General features: G+C 41.3%; 1 protein-coding gene across 1 annotated transcript; it reads left to right on the forward strand.

Annotated features, from left to right (window-relative positions):
• Window positions 1-3,121: 3,121 nt before the first annotated feature.
• Window positions 3,122-14,335, forward strand: kcnk2a (potassium channel, subfamily K, member 2a). The gene is made up of 10 exons (XM_069660142.1): window positions 3,122-3,142; window positions 3,692-3,881; window positions 5,355-5,536; window positions 5,677-5,789; window positions 6,892-6,982; window positions 7,487-7,604; window positions 8,188-8,348; window positions 10,006-10,192; window positions 10,291-10,430; window positions 14,003-14,335. The coding sequence occupies exons 1-10, from the start codon at window positions 3,122-3,124 to the stop codon at window positions 14,333-14,335; spliced, it is 1,536 nt and encodes a 511-aa protein (XP_069516243.1).
• Window positions 14,336-22,278: the final 7,943 nt, after the last annotated feature.

Raw genomic sequence — 22,278 nt, forward strand, 5'->3', positions numbered from 1 at the left:
ATTTATTGTACTACTCTACTGTACATTTTTAGGGGGGGTGAATTCTTGTATTATTTTACATGGGAGTCAGAGCTGGCTTTTCAGCGCAACGAGGCCAGCTGGCTGTAATGATGAGAAAAGCAGTTGGTTTTACTACCCTGTTTGTTTCGTTCACCCGTCTGATAAAGCATGGATTCAGTCTGTGAAAAAGGCCAGTGAAGACAGCTCAGTTGAAAGATTTGTTGATAAAGATTTGTTCATGCATGTACTGAACTCATAGCACAGTTGGTGTATGACTGCAGGACTTCCTGAGTATCATTCAGACAGTAAAACAGACCACTGATCAGCAGATACAGACCTTTAGCACTAATGTACTTATAGTACTTATAGTATACTTATTAATATATTATTATATATTTCTTTTGCATGATAGCTACTGAAATAAACGAGAGCAAAACCATTTCTTCAGAAGAAACCAGCTGCATATCCAAAACCCATACAATAATCCAAAATAAACATAACGAGGGAAACTTAAACTTAAAAAAAAAATGTTATTTGCATTAACAGCAAACACACCTGTAGGAGGGTTGTTAAGTGGAACTGGATGTTGGTGAAACACATTTTATGGTTAAAATCATTTACAAAGGAAAGTTGGACCTCTGGCAGGAAGACGTTTTCTGGCCGGCAGACGCCAAACACAAACCCCAAGACGGACTGAGGTCACTTTAATACAGACGTGAGGAAGTTTTCTTGTCAGATTTGACTCCGACCACCTTGTTGGCTGACCCTGCCATAACCCCCACTCATGACTCTGTTGGTGGGTAATTAATGGCTGACATCCCTCTGACTTCCCAACCATGCCTTCATCATCCCCTGAGTCAGAGTCCTGGTCCGAACTGATGCTAACCTCCTGGCTAGTGAAACCTTAACTCCCAGAAGAGGCCTCCCTGCAGAGGGCCTGACAATTTCCCGGCCTGTGTTAACGCCAACGCTCTGCACACGCTGCTAATGGCTGTTAGCTGCACGGCTAACTTTTTCTGCAGCGATTGTTTCCTGGGTTTAATGGTTTTTGACCTCACATCAAATTTGTATTTGCATCACATATGCTGTTAAGCAAAGCAGCACTTTTCTGTGGTTGTAATGGTTTTGGATTATTCTGTGTGCTTTTGAATTTGCAGCCACTTTCCGCAGATGAAAATCTTTTGGGCCGTTATCATTCACCGTATCATTCAGTCTAGACTACATCGATCAACAGGAGCTGCACAAAGTTTGAGATTGTTATTCAGTTGTCTGGTCGATACTTCTATACTAAGAAGCAGGTGTGGACAAATTCAGACAGGTGAGGCGACACTGTGACTCTAATTAAGCTGTCTGTCTCTTATGCATACACACACACACACACACACACACACACACACACACACACACACAGTCAGGCAGTGCACACATAAGATTAAGCATGTCAAAGTACAGAGGATTTTGCACTAACAGAGGGAGCTAACACACACATGCACGAAAACAATGTATGCGTCTAGGTATGAAACTCACAGGTACACAGGAACACAAATAAGCATCACACACACATTCAGACACACACACACACACACATACGCACACAGACAGTATCTATCTTTAGCAGTATAAATAGGCGTGTAATTAATGTTTATATGTTGGAGTGATTAGGTGGAAACACTAACATTTAAACTGCTATTAAGTTCTCATCAGGGGCCGAGAGAGGGAAGAGGGAGACGAATGGAGAGAGTGGGCCGGAGGAAAGGAAAAGAAAGAGAGCAAAGTCAGTGGAGCATGACAGATAGATGATACCAGAGCCTATTTGTTATTTATTGTAAACTGTGTGTCGAGAGTTCTAAAAAAGAAAAGTTTGAGACAACCTGGCAGTTAAAAGATTAAGTTGCACCGCACCATGTAACTACAACATTTCCTGTTAGAGTTTTGGTAACAGGTAAGTGAATGGATGGATTACTGAGAGGGCCGACCAGGACTACACAAAACATTAATGTCTCTTATAGGGAAGTCAATCAAACGCCACCAAAGCAACCACAAAGAGAGGCAAAATGACCAAAAAGTGCTGCCTCACAGCTACAACGACATGCAACAAGAAAAGCAACTCAGTCGTCTGTTGATTGTGGTTGTTTTGTGTCACTTGCAGTCTGGGGTTTTGCTCCCATATATGAGGGACGATGGGGGCTTTAACTTCAATATGCACAGGGACCTGTTGTCTTCCATCAATGAGGGTAACCAGAATCTACAATCTACAATAAATGCTTTTGCATGGAGGGGGATGGCATTGTAAGTACTTAAACAAACACCTCCGTCTTATTCTGAACACCATGTATACTTGCTTTTCACTCCTGCCTCTGCACCTGCAGATTCTTAATTAGTCTGTGAATAACAGACTGTGACTCATCCATTTGATTGTTTCAATCACCACAACACTCAGCACTCTGTAATCTTTACATCAGTCAGTCTCCAGCTTTGGTTTTGATCAGAGAGTTCAGGCCAAACTGAAGTCTGATTCGTGCAGATTCTCAGACAGCTGCCACATGTCGGTGTGAGAACTTACTTTGGTACAACACGCTTCCACGTATCATCTCCATTTAAGTTTACATCACATGACAAGTCTATGTCTGCTTATTTGATCGCCTCGTTCGACCCTTTCACATTCAAACAAGTCTCAATCATAAGAGTTATGACTAAGCGACTGACTGATTAAATAATTGACTGTTTTTCTCCAATCAGGCTCATGCCTCTATTTATGTATTTATGCCTTAAGCCTCATATTCATGAGAATAGTTCTTCTTTTCTCTTCATGTGGAAGCATTTTTTGTCAACAGACCACAGCAAATGAGATGGTTGACTGCAGGGAATTAATAAGATTTGTGTTCACTTACTGAGTTTACAGCACCTTTACTTGTTGTCCAGTGTGCAGTATAAGCACACTGCTTTGTGGTTGTCATACTCAAGTCCTATCAAGCATGACGAGTCATTGCAACTGTTCAATCGTAACGTATGAGCGCTCCTAACCCATATCCGCATCAGACGTCTGCAGTATCAGTGGCTTTGTGCTTTCAGTCTTAGTTTTCCTCCACAAGGTCACAAGGTCAATCTTTGGGGTTGTGACATGATGCAGAATGACAGGAAGGTAAAACAAAAGAGAAAGTTTAGGTATACAGATGGACTCAGATTTAATTGGAAACACTTTGAAGAAAAAAGAACTCTAAACAAAACAACAAACAAGAGCAGGAGATGACAGTAAAATTACTCTTTGGTGAAGCTGCTCACATGTTGTGTAACATTTGCTACTTGTGACAAAGGTCCAGTGTATGCTGCCTTATTTTAAGGTTTCACAAGCAAAATCCACTGCATATGGCCGGTCTGATCTGTCACTGCAAGACTGAAATGACAGCAGGAACACCTGCCTGCATTAAACACAAAAACATTTAAAACTTTAAATAGATTAAATATAACTGTCCTCCTCTTCCGATTCCTCAAATTGATCCTGAATATCACAAGAACACTTCATTATTCTGATGATGGTCTTGTGCTGATAACATGATGGAGAAGAGGAAGGCTTTTGGCTAAGTAGTGCCTCCTTACTTCTAGTAAATATTCATGCAGTAAAATCCCTACAGTTTTAGATGGAGAGCCCTGAAACTCCGTGCAATACCTCCCTTGGCTCTGTGCACTCTAGTTCGGGAACCACCTCCCTGCGTGCTGCACCTCCACCCCTCCCCTCATTTCTCCTCCCCTCTCCTCCTCCTTCCTCTCGGTGTTATCCCACCGCTCCACCGGGGCGCTCAAAAGCGAGGGCGCAGCCGGTGCAGAGTGGATGCTGAAAGCTGAAAGTGACGGAGGAAGAGGACCAGAGAAAGCTCTGTGCAGTGACGAGCAGTGGATGCAATAAAACTACCGAAGGAAGTGCAGCATCAGAGTCCGAGCAGCGGTAAAAGTAGAGGAGAAACACGGAGCGCCTGTTCGTCCCCCCGCTTCAGCAGCGCAGGGAGGAGACACGCAGAGGAGGAAAGATTCCCCCAAACGCAGTGAGAGCGTCGGATGAGGAGAAGAGGAGAGCGGAGGGCATCGGATAGGCTACAAAAAGGAGTAAGTACTCACACATACACCCAGAAGTGAAACTTAATGTGGTGATGGGAAGTTTCAGAACACCTCTGCAATGTTTGAAAACCTGTGTTAAGCATGTCATCTCGAGCCCTTTTTTTTAATAAAACATTGAAGATAAATATTTCAGCAATGAAAGCATGTAGTCTGCATGCAGGTTGTTTCACTTCTTGTACTTAGAGAGACGGGAGAGATGGAGGCATGTGAGTGTTTATCTTTGACTCCTGCAGCTCTGCAGCCTGCACAGCTGCACTGCCTGCATGTTTGTTTTTATCATTAAATATTCATCCAGCTAAAATAATTCAACTTATCAGACGACCACAAATGTTTCCTAAAAAGAGGTTTAATGTGTTACATTCTCCTAGTTTATATTGTATTTTCCTCGTTATTAGCCTAGATATTAACCATCATATTATTCTTTATTTTTTAATACTGTCATAGTTTCTTACAGTATTTGGCCTTTACATTTTGAATCACATCAAGGTTATAGCTAGGCTATAATTCTGTCATTATTTCTGCTATTTGAGCACTTTTTTTTCTTTGTGATTTATGGATTGCTGAATTAGAGCATTATCTAAATATGATGGTATTAATGCAGTATATAAATATCTAATATTACATTGTCCAGCCATAAAACATACTCTCCTTACATCCATACATCTATACTTGTAGTAATGCATGTCTGATTTCACTTCAACAAGGTTTATTGGCAAGAATGTGTAAAACAATATTTCCAAACAAAGAAGTAAATAAAAGTCAGTCAAACTTAACATTAGAGCTAAAACTGAGAGCACTTAAGCTCCTGTGTTTACTCTGTTTTTATACCTACAGTAGTTTATAGTTATAGTTCTATATACCAGACCTTGTATAGTAAAGTTTCATGATTAAACTGGAATCACAGCAAACATGAAAGCAGCTCATTCACAAACTAGAAAGACTGCAGCAGCTCACATTGTTCATCCCCCTAAATTAAAGATGCACTCACGTGCCCCTCTTTCTGTCTCCTCCTGCTTTCAGCCTACCTTGTATTTTCCACTGTATCCTATAAAGCAAACACACGCGTAAAGCACACTCCAGGGTTGCAGGCATTAACAGGATAAAGGCCTGTGGACTAAATGCTCGTGCCTGATTCATGCTTTCACCAGTGTTTGGATTTAAAGGCCATTTAAAGTCCTTGTTGGTGATTTATTTATAAGAAGTTCTAAAATTAACAGCTAAGTGTGTTTGACCGGAGTAAGAGAGCACAGACGGGGAGGGGGGGAGGAAAGTGTGGGAGAAAAATCTAACTGCCATTTTCTCATGTATCCTGACAGTGGCAGCTCCAGACTTATTGGACCCTAAATCCGCCACTCACAACACCAAGCCCCGCCTCTCCTTCTCCACAAAGCCAATCACAATGACTCCCCGGGAGGAGAGCGAGGTGAGAGTCCAGATTATGATAAAAAGTTTATTATTATTCTATTATTTCACAAGTGTTGTAAAGATTTTCCCCTTTGGCATTACCAAAGGGTATTTCAAGCTGTTGGTATGTTGGTTGATTGACCAGTTGAAGTGTTGTAGGTGGTTGCCACAGTGATGAAATGGAAGACGGTGACAGCCATCTTTCTTTTGGTGGTTCTGTACCTGGTGATGGGAGCAGCTGTCTTCAGATTCCTGGAGCAGCCTCACGAGAGGTAGGCAGGTTATACATCCATCTGTCTGTCTGCCACCCACCCTTCTCTCAGTTCTCCATTCATCCATCTATCCATTTACTCATTACATATCTGTTATTGATATACCGTCTATTAGCTGTAAATTGCTGCTGCAGGTCAGTTCTGTAATTTGCTGTTCAGTTCAGTTACACTTTACCATTATTGAGAATGTTGTCTTCATATAAGTCAGTGATTCCCAGACTGTGGTATGTGTAACACTGCATCGCAAGCTTCTCCTGGTGATACACAAACTAACTTAACCCAACCGGTAATAATGAATCTTAATGGATAACTATACGTTGTGGAGTCCCCCAGGGTTCAATACTTGGACATCTGTAATTAATTCTCTTTGTGCTTTAGGTGAAGAAACCTTCCAAAATAATTTCTTACTACAACTTCATTCACAACATTCAGGCCCATTAATGAAAGCCCTTGCATTTGCAATGTAGTCTGGTGTCATAGACTTGGTCTTGAGTCCCCTTATCGGGAAAAATCCCATATGTATTCCATCACCCAACAGTAACACTTTAGAGAGTAGGCTGAAGCTCTGTACTTTTTTATCCTGCCTCAGCTTACTGGTGAGCAAACTGTTATGATAAATCAAACAAAGTAAACTTTAATGATGACAGATGATGAGCTTAAAAACAAGATTAAATCCAAAGAAAAGAAGATAGTGAATTTAAATGAGGACATGAATGAGATATAGTGGTTCCACTGTGGAGAAAAAAGAAATGTTAAACTCAACTAGACGACTGCAGTTAAGTGGCACTGCACACTTTTCTGAAATCTTTATTCTGCCTTCAGTTATAAAGCAGAGATAGAAGTAAAACTGCTCGTTTTGTAATCACTGAATGGCTTGGAGCCACAATGTGAAGAATCAACTTTAACACAGTTAAAACAGAATCATCATTCTTAGTTTTGCAGACTTTGCTGTGTAGTCATCAATCAGTGGCAATAACTGTTATCCCTCAACCCTGTTAAAATGAAGAATTTAACTTCAAGAGCGGACTGTTTTTGAGAAATATGAAGCCACAGTCATAAATATTTCTCATCCTCACTCACTGTCTTTCAATCCCTCTCATAGTGCCCAGCGTCTGGCCATCCTGACTCAGAAGCTGGAGTTCCTGTCCAGACACCCCTGTGTCAACCACAGCGAGCTGGAGGAGCTGGTTAAGGTGAGACTTACCTCACTTGAAACTTGTGCATGAACTGATACAGATGTGATTCAGTAGAGCTGCAGTGGTTTCAGCACCATGGACAGCTCCCCTTGGCATAAGTAAGAAATATTGGTTTGTTTTTGTTAGTCCAGCCCCGTTATCAATCCTTTTAATACTTTTAAACCCTAGTGGGGCTCTAACATTGACCTGCACTCATTAATGCATTCTCTTTGCCCTCCCTTTGACAGCTTAAGATTTTTGCACACAGTCATCTCAACTTTTATACTTTCATATTTAATTCATTAGACAGGCGAGCAAACACACACGTTTGCCTACAGCATTTCAAGAAAAATGAGACTCAAAAGCCCCTCCTTAAATGTTTTATGATAATATTATTACAGCAGAAACAAAGGAACAAAATATGTTTTTAACCAGAATTTGAATATCCAACGGTAACTCTTTTTGAACTGTTGGTCTGAAACTCAAAATTTGAACCCAAATCTCTCTCCGTCTCTCCTGCAGCAAGTTGTGTCTGCGATCCGTTCAGGAGTGAACCCTGCAGGGACACTGACCAATCACAGCAGCCTGTGGGACCTGAGCTCCGCCTTCTTCTTTGCTGGGACTGTCATCACAACCATCGGTAGGACACACACACACATACATACACACACAAACATACACACACACAACATCTCTGTTTATCAGATACACACGTAGTAGATTTTCTGTTGTGAACATTTTAACATAATTTAAACATTGAATCAACTAAGTGAATGTGTTTTGTATAAATGTACTCCTCTTGACAAAGCTGTTATGGTCCGTTGTGTAATGTCACATGACTTCCTGCTTTGAGAAATGAAGGGTTCACTCATTCGTTATCTGCTTCCTGGATATTTTCACACTGGTTCTTGGTGCTGTCCCCATGTGTGTGTGTGTGTGTGTGTGTTCACGTATGTGTTTCTCATTTATCTCTACACTACATGTCTTTACTCTTTTATTATGTAGATAGTCACCTACTTAGACCTCTTGTTAAAGGCTGTTGAAGCTGTTACTGCAGCGATTCAGTCAGAGCATCCAACCATTTCCCACCGTCTGATCACATGTCTTAGCCAGCTATAGTCATTTGTTAGTTTCACTCTTTACGATGACTCTTTGCACCTGCACACTGGAGTGGGAGGAATAAACAGTGATATATTCTCTTTTTATGTCTGCCCTCTCTGCAGGTTTTGGGAACATCTCTCCGCACACTGAGGGTGGAAGGATCTTCTGCATCGTGTATGCGTTGCTAGGGATCCCCCTGTTCGGCTTCCTTTTGGCGGGTGTAGGAGATCAGCTCGGCACCATATTCGGCAAAGGCATCACCAGAGTGGAGAAGATGTTTGTCGTGAGTCTGGAGGAACACACGCACACACATTAAACTTTATACTGTGTATCAATGGAGTGAAAAAAGGTTTGTTATTATATTAATTTATTCTCAATGATTGTTTCTGTTGCAAGAGTAGCCCCAGTTGCAATTAAATCCCAACAGGAATAAGGTCAGCTAGGTTTTTAACCGTTGTGTCATTGGTCTGTTCTTGGCCTTGTAAACACTAAAGATCATCTGCTAGCAGTAAAAATGTACAATGTAAAAGCCGTCCTTGGCCTACATTAGGTATGTGTGCCACAGTATGCAGACTTCAGATTTTGTGTGAACAAAATATTTAACTGGAATTTATATTTGGATGAATAATTCTCCGGCTAAGTTTAAACTGAGAGGATTACTGTGCATAAAAGCTTGATTCAACCCTTACACTGCTAATGAATGCACGTTTTGAAATAAGGAAAAATAAGCTCACACAGTTTAAGTTTTGTAAAGTTGAAGTCGCTGTATGAATAAATTACTTCTTATTCTTGAATGAAATGAGCAGAAGTCTGAATCCAGAATGAATAATTTGCTCCTTCTGCTGCTGTCAGGGCACCCGAGGGACTCAGCGTTTAATATTATGATGCAGGCTGAGGGCGGAGGACAAAAGATCATTGTGTACTGGTGTGTTTGTGTGTGTGTGTTTGTCAGAGCCTTATAGCTCTGTGGCCAGATTGTCCTGTTTTCTCCTCAGTGAATATTGTGAATGTGTTTTCTTTACACAGCACCCAGGGGACCAATTTGGAAGAGAATAATGCTATTACTGCTCACAGATTCTGGCTGCTTTACCATTTCACTCAAAAGCAGTTTTCTTCAACAGTGTGCTGTTTCTGTTCTGTGTCGGGTTCAGACAGAAATATATCAACAATTGTTCCCAGAGAATGAATCATACTGACTTTGAGGAAACTTTGACTTTTCCTTTAGCACCCCGAGGACTTAGCTCCTCTACATTTGGTTTTGAAATAAATATCTCGACAAACCTTAATGTCAGACTGAAGATGAATTTAAAATACTCTGGTTTAAGACATGTTAAACTAATGGCAAACCACTCAGCCAAGTGTATTTTGTTTATAGTGCTAATTGCCAAATGTTAGCATGCTAACATGCTAAACTATGATGGTGCCATTTAAGATGCTCTGTGTTAAAGAGCCAGTTTGGGCTGAAAACTCTATTTGTGCACATTGCTTGCTTTGTTTCAGGATGAAAGCACCGATTAGCTTTAGTAAAATCTTACAGAGCGGCTAGCATGACTGTGAACGCTAATCTAATAAGAACCAAAATCGTAGCAATAGCCCATTTTTTTTCTCATAGCATTTCCTTCCTCATTGGCTTCAACAGAACTTTGGCAGCTTGCTGTGGTTTGAACATCGATTACTTTTCACTGCTGGACAAAGTATTTCAGCAAAAAAATTATTTAATTGGATCTGAATTCTGGATCTTTTAGCTCCTTCTTTGTGCCAATCCAACATTTTTAATAAACAAGCAAGCAGAAAGAAGTTCTGCACCACTCCCTCTACATTCACTGAGAGCCCCGAGCTTTCAGTGTGTTTCATCACAAACAGATCTGTAGAAATTGTAAAAGTACCTGCCAGTCACAATGTTGAATTTCATCATATCACCTGTTTCCTCTACGTTGCAGCACTGGTCCATCACTCAGACGAAGATCCGCGTCATCTCCACCCTGCTGTTTGTGCTGTTCGGCTGCCTGCTGTTCGTGGCGCTCCCAGCAGCCATCTTTAAACACATCGAGGGCTGGTCCGCGCTGGAGTCCCTGTACTTTGTGGTCATCACCCTGACTACTATAGGATTTGGGGACTTTGTGGCAGGTAAAAAAGGCATTTCTCTCTTTGCAGTTAATCAATTCAGTGTTGTGCATCATGCTGGATATTTCACTCACTGTCTCTGACTCCCTCTGTCTCTGCAGGTGGTTCAGAAATAGAGTACTTGGATTACTACAAACCAGTTGTATGGTTCTGGATTCTGGTGGGACTAGCTTACTTTGCTGCCATCCTGAGCATGATCGGAGACTGGTTCAGAGTCATCTCCAAGAGGACGAAAGAAGAGGTAGGAGACCTTTCATCTCTAGATACCTGTTAATCAGTCGATGTGCTTCCATCCTCTACATCTGTTTCTCTGAGCTCTGTGACACACAGGTCATTCACAATACTCGGTTCCAGTGTCATGTCCCCGTCTCAACTTTTGCCCTCTGCTTAACTTCATTTCAATGATAAGACAGTTTTCTAATCCAATCGACCGTCTGCAATGCAAACACATTTACAGTCGAAGGCCATTACTGTGAGCATCTCCAGAGAGAGACAGAGGACGATGTGTGATGATGTCTTTATCAGGAAACGTATCTTGAACTGTCTAAATATAACACAGGTTATGCAACTGAATCTTTCCAATGTTACAATGTCTTGAGTTAGCGGTGTTTTAGTGACATGTGAGCGTGACCTTTTAGCCTGTTCATCTGACATACACATCTTCTCATTATCACCTGGTGACCTGTCTGCTGAGTGGTGATGCATGATGCGTCGTGTGTGTTTGTGGGTGTGTGCGTTCACTAATGCCCCCACTGGGATCTCATGCTGAAGTCCTGCTGTGACAGGCCATCATCTTGCTGATCTGTTCTGTATATGAGAGCGTGTTATCATCATTAGGCACTGAGATATAGTTTATATAAATAATGATGATAATCAAACTTTATTATGCAGGTCGAGTAGTTTAATGTGCAATAAAGTGAAGAAACAGGAGAATAAACTGCACAGTAAAACTTAGCAATCAAATGAAACAAACAAAACAGGCACCAAGTTGCAAGAACATCAATATAAACTGTCTAAAAGATGTGAAAGCAGAGAGATTCATATAAACAATAAACTCTGTAAAAGATGAGAATAAAACAAAGAAAAGATGACAGCTAGTTAAAGGCAATGCTGAATAAATACTTTTACTACCTGTGGTTGAAAACGGTCTCAGAGGTTGCATCTCTTATAGCCTTGGGGAGAGAGTTTAAGAGTTTAGGTGCAGTTTAAACAGGCTAATGTTCTTATTTATGTGGTAGTTTGTATTCAGAAAACTGTCTGCAGAGGTTCTAAGAAGGCTAAGGATCACAAAACAACCAAGAATTAGTGATGTAGGCCGATCCTAACCCGTTTAGATCCTTATAAACAAGAAGATAGAGCTTCAGCATCAATCCTAAAAGACACAGGCAGCCACTGCAGGAATCTAAACCGGCTGATATGTTCTGTTTTTTATTGTTGTACTTAAAAGCCTGGCAGCAGTGTTCTGAATTATTTGTAGTTTATCAGTGGATTGTGAAAAGAGCATTACAGTACACAATTCTACTTGATATAAATTCATGTTTTCTGGCACCTTGTTGGGAAAGAAACAGTCGAACCTTTGCAATATTTTTCAGTCACAGAAAGCTGCTTTCAGATTCTTTGTGTGGGATTTAAAATGAAAGTCTGGGATCAGGATAATACGCAGGCTTGTGACCTCTGGTTAACTTTGTAGACAAATTAATAAATCCCAACTCTAGTGAGATCTTAAATTGGGATTTGAGGTGTTAGTGAAGTCAATGGCTCCTTTCAAAGACATTTTAGGACAAAAGTGAATTTTATAAGTGTCCCATTAAGGCCTGTAAATATGGTGGTTTGGCACAAAGGTCCACACTTCTGCTTCACTTCTTCCCTTTGTTTGTCTGCCTGCTGTGGTGGTCGTCTGTAAGTGTTTGATTACTACTTACACTATAGAATTTATGAATGAAAACAGAGGTGGCGAAGGACAACTCGGCAGTGACATCATACTGAGTTCACTGACAGTGCAGAAGCTGGTTTGCTCTCCCTTTGGTGACTTAACTCTGATGTTACCTGTGTCGTTAAATGTTGTTTTTACCGTGACAGGAAAGAACTGTTTTGTAAACAGAGAACTCATAACTGTCTGATGTGGAATCTGATGCACAGGCCTGTCCCTACAGGAAAAGCACTAAACAGTGTTTTGCTCAGTTTATTTTAGGCATGTCTCTGCCTCGTGTCACAGTGTGAATATGAAGTAAAAGTCCCTGTGGTGTGGCAGAGTGAAACCATTCATATGATCGGTCACATGACACTGAAATGTTTAATTTATGTTATTGAGATGTAAAGACATTAATGAAAATGTTTTCCTACGTGGATTCTTGTCATGAGTCGAAAAGTCAAAAGGAGTCTCAGTGTGACTCTGACAGCTCTGGGAGAATATATCTCTGTCTACATCAAGCTATGTTCCACCTGAAATACATGTTATTTTATTATTTAAAGGTGTTCTCATGTGTGTGTGTGTGTGTGTGTGTGTGTGTGTGTGTCACATTTAACATGGCTGATTCAGCTGACATTGTGCAGCTCTACGTAGTTGCATATACACAGTTTTAATGTAATTGAGTTGACTTCCTGGTTTGTGACATCATCACTCTTCACTTTCTTGCACTGTATTGTAACATTCAAGAATAAACACAAGACACACGTGCATGTTATCAATTCTTAATATCTCGTGATGGAGAATTTGTGGTAGTTAAGATAACTGAAGGACCATACAGAGGATTTATTTTGAAATGTATACAACTTGTGGAAAAAACTCACAAGACAAAAAATAAAAGCAGTCAAACATGGACATCATAAATTTGATAATGTGATTTGGTCATCTTCTGGCTGGTCTTAGATGTCCTTTAATACACTAACAAGTATTTTTTTTCATAGAGTAATTCCAACAAAGCTTTCAGTCTGTTTGTAGCATTACAGACAGTAACTCTACATACAAAAGGGATTTCAGTGTGGCTCTCTGGCGCTGGTTGTGAGCAAAAAAGATGTTGGTTTGAAGAACCAGGAAGCAGAAATCATGAAAATTAACACTAAAAACAAAGGAGCAAAAAAAAGTCCCAGGTAAATTAACAAGAGCAAAAACACAACCTCATAGCAAGCTGCTACGAACAACAATTTCCCCCCAGTCAATGTCTCACTCATCTTTTATGCCTCTCCGGGCCCCCGCCCTAATTGGAGTCAACCATTGCAGGGGGTGAGGAAAAACCAGAGAGCACAATTCCCATTGAAACAATAATAAAACACCAAAACATCTACGTGGAAAGGCTATATTTCAAAGTGGGACACCAAAACAAACCTGTTTCATTCACTCAGTTTTGTTGAAACCAAAAACGCTCCACTAATTAAGGGCTCCACACTGTGTCTAACTAGGCACAGGTGGCCTCACTGAGACTAATGGCTGTGGGGCAGGTGAAAAGGCATGGTGGAAACCTTTTCACACTGCTCTTGTTGGTTTTTGTTTTATACTGAAGTGATGAAAAGCAAAGGCTGCTGTTCTGCAGCAGCGCACAGTGCTCCAGACCTCTGGTTTGAAAAGTGCTCTATAAATAAAGGATTGTTTTTAAATAGCCTGCGTCGTACAAACCACCAAAAGGTCCTTTAAGGGTGATGCTAAATGTGTTCCAATGATCTCATCTACTCTATTTTACTTCATTTTATATTTGACCCTTTAAACTGATAAAAACAGGAATTGTTGGCTCAACAGTTCATACCAAAGTTTTAAGAATCAAACCTGCCATCCATGTGAATCCCTCCACACTGACTCCACTTTCTTTCTGCCTGCAGGTTGGAGAGATCCGAGCTCACGCTGCCGAGTGGACGGCCAACGTCTCAGCAGAGTTCAAAGAGACCCGGCGTCGTGTCAGCGTTGAGATCTACGATAAGTTCCAGCGTGCTGCGTCAATTAAACGCAAACTGTCCTCAGAGCTGGGATTCAGCCCCACTCCTGAGTTCACTCTGCCCAAGAGGGCCGTGTCGGTCAATTTCAATGACGACCGGGACAAGACCGAGAAAGAGGCCGGGCTGCAGGGCCTGAACACTCCTCTGGCTAGAAACGGAGGCTCGTTCATGAACGGTTTGGACCCAGAGAGAGGAGATTGCATTGAACACGTCAAGTAGAAAAAGGACAATCTTTCCTTCACTCTGAGAGCAGAGTCGCCTGGCCAAATGAAGTATTTTTATTCCCAAATCAAGTAATAACGAGCGAGTAGGGACATCGCCACTCTTCTACAAGGATGTATGCCTTTTTTAAGAACACTCCAGTGGATTTTGGACAATGGGACACTTTTCTTACTCCCTACACACCCCTCATCTCTTCTGTGAAACAAAGAAGAAGACACAACACGAGTTAATCCTATTCAAAATTGCCTTTACTGGTCATCTGCCAACCAGATGTTGAAACTAAGCTGTACATTGGTGTTGATGAACAGACTCTCAACTGTTGCAAAAAAGGAGAAGAACTTATATTTCCAACACACTGCTGACATAAAGTACAGTATGTGGTGAAAGATAAAGTAAGAAGAATGTCCATGATGGCTGTCACATTTTGAAACACAATTTGGTCGGTATGTCCTTCCTTTATTGGACAGTTGATAGTCCAGAGTCAGACAGGAAGCAAGTGGAGAGACCGAGAGTCATATGTCAGTAACTGTATATGGTGGGCTATATACAGTACATATAAATATATTTATATGGTTACGTTTTGAAGCTTTACCATTCGGCCATGTTTTTAAGAAGGCGTCGCTGAGGACAATCACAGTAGGCTGTTAACCAAAACAATGAATGACTTGTTGGAGACGTTACTTAAACGGTAAGAAGTGATGGCATCAGAACTGTAAAAGTTGTCTGAACTACAAAGATGGCGGACTGTGACAGGGGAAGCAGATTTTGTGCCAAATGACTGCAGAATTTAAAGATGTCAAGACTGTGAGATATTAGCTGTGTCTCAGTTCAGGAGCTGCTTCCTCCAAAGGACGCCTAGCAACAGGTAGCTAGCAGGCTAACTAGCTATCATGACTAACATCGGATCACTATTATTTTAAAGATAATTTCAAGGCCCCCTCCTTTTTTAACATTTGTAACGCGAGCTATTCGACTGAGTTGAAACCAAAAACTTTTACGTGTAAAGTGTATTGCTGGGACGTTTAAGAGTCCTCGTTTGAATGGGTGCGCAATGAATCTCGGGATACGTTGGGATGCATCCTCCTTTTCCCGGGCCACCAAAGATCTGTCGGGTGCATCCTTCATGGCCCGGGAAAAGGAGGCAGTTGTCAGCCGCATCTGAAGAAGCCTTCGCCGCTGTGACGCAATCGGCCTTCGAAATACGTCCTTCGAAGGATGTAGCCCCTGAACTGGGACACAGCCGTTCAAACTACAGAGGAGACATAGCAGCGTGCAGAGCACTGAATTTTTCATCGACTGTAGTTATCACCTTTGGATTATCAAAAATTATAATCATTACCACAAAACACACTGAAAAGCAGCACCGTTGAACAAACATGCTTCCCTTTATTTTGGACGCATTTTCCTCCAAACTTTGTACGACATGTAGAAGAAGGTGGATCCGGTTAAAAGTGGTCTTAGTGTGTCTGTCTGATTCTGGATGTAGAGTTGAAAGACATTAGAGCCCTGACTGGCTCTGTGAGGACATGTCAAACCATTGCTGTGCCTTAAACTCTTTGCTTTGCCAAATCAAGGCCAAGGGAAACAGATTTAACAACTTATTTATGTGCTATTAACAGCAACAGTTTTTTGTTGCTTCAACTGTGGAAAAAGGGGTGTTTTGTACGCCCAACAAGACTAAATCAGTTCTGCACACTCCTCATGTTCTTCTATGGCCACGTGCATCTACTTTGTGTGTTTTCTCAGTTATAATGATATGATGTGTGTGGTTCAGTGGATGAAGTAAGTAGACTGTTAAAGGCTTGACTGTTTTATCTCAGTGTTCTGGGAAACTGTAGGAGAATGACACATGAATGATGAGCTGCCCCTTCGGACCTATAAACTGTTAACTACTAAATGATATATGACATTCTGTATCAGAGTATCATGTTGTTCTCTGATACTTTTATTCTGCAGCTAATGTTTCAGTTTACTGCTGACGGACCCAAAGCTGCTTTGATTCACAGTGAATGCATTTCTGAGTTGTGCAGCCAAATATGTCAAAACCACTTTACAACTTTACTTTAATTACAAGGACATTTTCATTTAATCAACTAACTGTGGACATGTTCACTCCGACCTGAAGGATGAGTGTGAGAAGGAAACTTAAAAGAATCAAATAACTTGTGTTTACATAGTTGACAGGTGGATTCACAGATTTGCACACTGACAGGCCTGAAAGTTTCATTGTTCCAGTACAAGAATACATTCGGTTTAAATGCCCAGCTTTCATGCACACACAAACACACAGTGAGGCTTTTCTTCCATGTGTGTACACCTGCCGTTGAAAATGCACTTTGACTTAACCGCCTTTGAACGTGACATCGTGCTAAAGCCTCCACAGCTAACCAGTCCATCCAACCAGGAGGCTTTGATTATCCTGCTGTTATGTGGCATCGATGACGACTACACACAGGAACGTTTCTCTGCATGAGTTTAAACCTTTGATTATTACCTACATACACGAGGAGATTGGACCATTTTGTATAACCTGATGGCTGAGTAATGTGGCGTTTTACTGTGACGGTTTGGTATGAATCTGATGAATGTAAAGACAAAGACGCGGGAAACGAGTACGTGCAGCTTGAAGTTAGATATGTTGTGATTAATATACTGAGAACAGCTGAATCAATCATATCTGTTAGAAACCGGTTTGTAATTCTGAGTGACTTCATGATTGATCTGATAGGAAGATTGGGTTTAGATGTTTTGACTTTGACTATAGCAGACTGTATGTTTCAGGACTAACATGAATGGAAGCAGTAGTGTCTACAGTACACTGTGTAGTGGCTGGTTAGTCTGCCTTTGCCTTCTCTATCTGCTCTTCAGTTTGTTTGCAATCATTTGAAATTGTTACACAATCATTTTCAGCTAACGTTTCATTTCTGCTGTTAGACGTGTTGATGCTTTTTATGAAGAGGACTATGAGAGTGTATTTTTCTAAACTGTATGTTTGTACTTGTAGACTGTTTCTACACTCATGTCAGTGTGGGAGAACACATTGTAATAATACTGTCTGTAGAGCTTATCTTAACAAATGTAACAATGATTTTTGTACACTAAATGACTTGAATAAATACCAGATTTGAATTATTTCTCTGTCTGACGTGTTATTCAAAGTTCTTACCCCTTATTTTTGGTTCTGTAAATCCTGACAAAGAATAAACTGTTCGTCATATTATCAGTAACATATTACGCCATATACAACAAAAGAAGAAGAGCTTCAATCACCAGTGCAAAAAACATCCATCCATCCATCTATCTATACCGCTTATTCTGCTCAGGGTCGTGGGGGGGTTGGAGCCAATCCCAGCTGTCATTGGGCGAGAGGTGATGTTACACCCTGGACTGATCGCCAGTCAATCACAGGGCAGACACATAGAGACAGACAACCTTTCACACTCACATTCACACCTATTTACCAATTAACCTAACGAGCATGTCTTTGGACTGTGGGAGGAAGCCAGAGTACCCGGAGGGAACCCACACATGCATGCAGAACATGCAAACTCCACACTCCTAAGGCGGAATTAAAGCAGGAAGCTTCTAGCTGTTAGGGGACAGCGCTGACCACTGCAGCACCGTGCAGCCCTTGCAAAAATTCAACACTAAATACTTTGAATTATGTGTTACTTCAGCTGAAATATAAAAATTTTTTAAAATAAATTCTACTCAAATACTGCAGTATGAATTTTGGATTAGAAGAGTGATTACTTTATAGGCTCTGGATTAACTGATCAGATTTAATGCAAACATTTGCAAAACACCAGGCTAAGAAGCAATGTCTCTTTCCTGATGGTAAATGCACGATCTGATCAAATTGAGCTTCAGTGAGGGATGTGGTCAGAAGTGTTGTCTGTTACACCTTGCAAGTACACTCACCTGTGATGTCACAGTGTACTGACACACCCTGGAGTATGCATGTATATCATTGCAGCAAAGCGAGAAGTTTAACTACTAAGAAAAAAGCATTTGTATACTGGTGATCCGAAAACTGCAAGTTAGTCATCGGAGTTCTGCCTGTGTATTTGGCTCCCTCACCAACGAGAAGAATCATCACGATAATCCAGTGACAGATGTCTGTACATCCATGGGTACTTTGCAAACATTAAGTGCTAATAGCTTATTCGACATGATTTTTTTTATGCCTTTATTTAGAGAGAGGACAGGAGATAGTGTCAAAAACCAGGGATGAGTAGCGGATGACACGCGGCAAAGGGCGGAGTGAGGGAGTTGAACCCAGGGTTGCCACATCAAGGACTAGAGCCTCTGTACATGGGCCACGGGATTTAACTGCTGAGCTACACAGATAACCATTTGGCATGATATCGATCAGGGAAATTTATCAAAATGTATCAACATTTTGCCTAAAAAATGCATTACATAGCTAACTCACTGACCCCCCTTTCACAGTCTCTCTCTATTTCATTTAGATTCATGTCAATGCTATGATTAAAAAATAAATTACGATAAAAGTCGGCTTCTTACTTGTCTAAGTTCGACACAAACACATAAATCCATGCTATCACATTGTTGGTCCAAGCACAAAAGGTGAGAATCCCTTTGTTATTTAGCAGTTTAGATTATGACAGTGTCAGGTCAGTTGGAGGGCTGTTTGGTCCCCATCAGCCAAATCTGATTAAACCATAATGTTGTTTTTTAACTTTGACTTACATATTCCTAAGTCATAAGTCATGAATATACTGTAGTTGGGTAAAATATATAGCGGTTTAGTTTAGTGCTGCGTCGCTGGTTTCATGTAATGACCAACTCATTCTCATCAGCTCATTAAAAAATGTGAGGCTCATTAATCAGTATCTCCTCTTCTCACACAGTTCACCGTCAGCGAGTCATTTCTATCGTTTAAACTTCCTGGATGATAGAGCGGTCTGATGAGTGTGACCGGCCAGCGGCAGCAGGTCTTATGATGCGTGAGGTAAAGTTATCAAAGCAGGAAGTACAGACCAGAATCAACAGCACACAGTCAGACAGTTACAGTACACTGGCTCTTGCACCATCATATTTTCTCTATTGTCACAGCCCTCATGGCCAGTCAAGGCTGAGACAGCCAGGAGAGATGCATGAACCACAGAGCTGGTTGCGGTTTAATCTTATTAAGTTCTGCCAGATAAACGGGTGGTTGTTAAAGGTCAATGTGATGAATTAAAGCACCATCCAGTCAAACGTTGTTCTCCAGTTGTAACAGCCAATATAAGCATTCACCCACTTCCTAGCTACTGCTACAGATGGCTAGGAAGTAGCTGTATGCTAACTATAACATCTGACAGTGTTATATGCTCACATAATAAAGGCGTACATTTATTGGCTAGTGGATGAATGCTAACGTTAGCCGTTGTTTGACGGTAGCTTATGAGCTACAAAGTTTTAGCTTTAAAGGTGGCTGGTTTCCCACCTAATTTTCACTATCCATTGTTTTCTCAGCTGCTAATCAAAATGAAGAATTTATATTGATTGAATTCCCTATGATTAAAACAATTATAACCTGGAACACAGTAGTTCAACATTTTGACAGGATTTGAGCTTCCCACCCTGAGCGTGACTTTGGACAAAAATGGCTGCCTTGAATACGACACATAGGCAACATGGCTGCGACTTCAGTTGACTGTTCACGCCTTAGAAAGTCGTCTAGCACACAACCTCATATAAAATTATCAAGTGCCTTTTTTTTACTTTAATTTTTTGTTAGTTTTAGAAGTGCTTTAAGGGGATTTGACTCTAACTTCGGACAGGGCCAAGCTAGCTGTTTCCCCCTGTTTCTACTCTCCATGCTTAGCTAAGCTAATGTAACCAGCTGCTTGTTGTAGCTTCATAGTAAGTGTAAAGACTATGTGTTGATTTTCTCATCTAACTCTGCAAGAAAGAAAAGAAGCATTTAAAACGTGGTGCGAAAAGTCATTTAGACTTCATTAATAAACATAAATAAGTCTCAGCAGAAATACAAACTCAAGCTCCACTGATAGTTTAACAGCCTCTCTCACCCCTTGTCCACTGCCCCTTATCTACATTAAGTATTTATGTACTTTATGTAGGTTTTTGAAAATCCTTATTTTTTTCAGTATATACTCCTGACTTTAGATTTCTCTGGGAGGTCAGCAGCAGCTTCACTGGTATTGTGTTTACACCATTCTGGATCCTAGTTCCACACGAGTCTTTGAAAGTAATTGCCCTGAGGGAGGTTAATGTTTCAAAACATTGAAAGTACACAACTCAGATGAAGTGAAGCGTCCAGCGGCTTTTATGTTGATTTTATTCTAATGGTTTCTATTTTTAGTTCGGTGCATGTGATGACAGTTCAGAAAGGTGCTGTTTAAAAAAGGCCGGGGACACGGGTTCTTATAAATAGCTCTTTCTCTATGTGTGTAATTGAACATTATAACTCTATCCAAGAGGAGACGGTGAGGGCAGAGAGGCAATCCTGTGACGGTCAGACATGCAACAACTTCTGTGAGACATTTAGGCAACAATCATGGACCTGACAGTGGACTCACACACTCTGACATACTGGCAAGTCACCCCTCACGGCAGCCAGACAGCCAGCACAAACTGAACAACGCAATCTTCATTCCCACCAAATCAACAGGATATGTGCTTAATTTAACCTGCTGCAGGTGCCAGATGTTGGTGTGGCTTCAAGCATGCCAGCCCATCAAATGCACATGTGACCTTTAGAGACCATAGAGGTTTCTTGGCATGTTTCTTTTCAGATTCTGCTGGGCTTACATGAGATGGATGCAGTTGCTTAAAGGAGCATGTAAACATTATTTTAATAAAGTCACCAAAAGGAGCCTGTGAGAAAATTAAGTGATTCCATTCATCCATGTATGGACACGGTGGCAGCAGGCTAAGGAAGTTAGCCCTGACCTCCCTCTTCCCAGCAACGCTATCCAGCTCCTCTTGAGGTATCGTGAGGCGTTCCCAGGCCAGGTATAAAATCCATCAAGCGAGCTCTAGGTCCATCTGGGGTCTCCTTCCAGTTGGGCGTTCCCAGAAAACCTCCACAGAGAGGCACCTAGGAGGCATCCCAATCACATGCTTCAACCAACTCAGCTGGCTCCTTTCATCGCAAAGGTTAGGGGCTCTACTCCAAGCTCCCTCTGGATGTGTGAGCTCTTCACCCTATCTCTAAGGCTGAGCCCAGTCACCTTTGGAGGAAACTCATTTAGGCGTATCCACGATCTCATTCATTCGGTCACTACCCAAAGCTTAGACCATAGGTAAGAGTTGGAGCGTAGATCGAATGGTAAATCCCTCTTCACAACAGTGGTTTGGTACTAAGCCTGCATTACTGCTTACAAACAGAATTGGTGACAAGGTACAGCCCTGGAGGCGAACACCCTCTGGAAACGTGTTGACTTTGTGCCAAGGATACAGACACAGCTCTAACATTCCCAAAGTGACCCCCCAGGGCACACACGTTTATAAGCCTTCTCCAAGTCTACTAATCACACGTACACTTGGGTTGGCAAATCTTGTGTTGAGTCAGAAAGTGCCGTGGCTAGCACGGACTGAAATCAAACTTTTTTCTGAGGAGGATCATGCAAAACCAACGGCAAACAATCGAGCTAAGGAGGAATACAACGATCAGGAAAGCTAGTGCTGGGCGCTTTCTCCTAAAAGGGGCCGCGCTGACTGTTATCTAACATACGTAGCACAAGTACATTATTCAACCCCTCTTCAAAAAACCCCAACTATCCCTTTAAGAGGTTTTTGGAAACCTGGACATCCAGGTTTCTAATAAATGGATAATAAATCACCTATAAAGCCCTTGGTTACCATATATAAGCCCTTTATGAAGGCTGATTTAAAAGTGGTACCCATGCAGTGCACTAATCCACCCATTAACCCCAAACTGTCTGTTTTATTTTATCATTGTAGATTAC

The sequence above is a fragment of the Semicossyphus pulcher genome, unplaced genomic scaffold (assembly GCF_022749685.1).
Source record: "Semicossyphus pulcher isolate SPU_LCO1_2020_fin unplaced genomic scaffold, fSemPul1.0.p SCAF_1, whole genome shotgun sequence".
NCBI classification, from domain to species: Eukaryota; Metazoa; Chordata; class Actinopteri; order Labriformes; family Labridae; genus Semicossyphus; species Semicossyphus pulcher.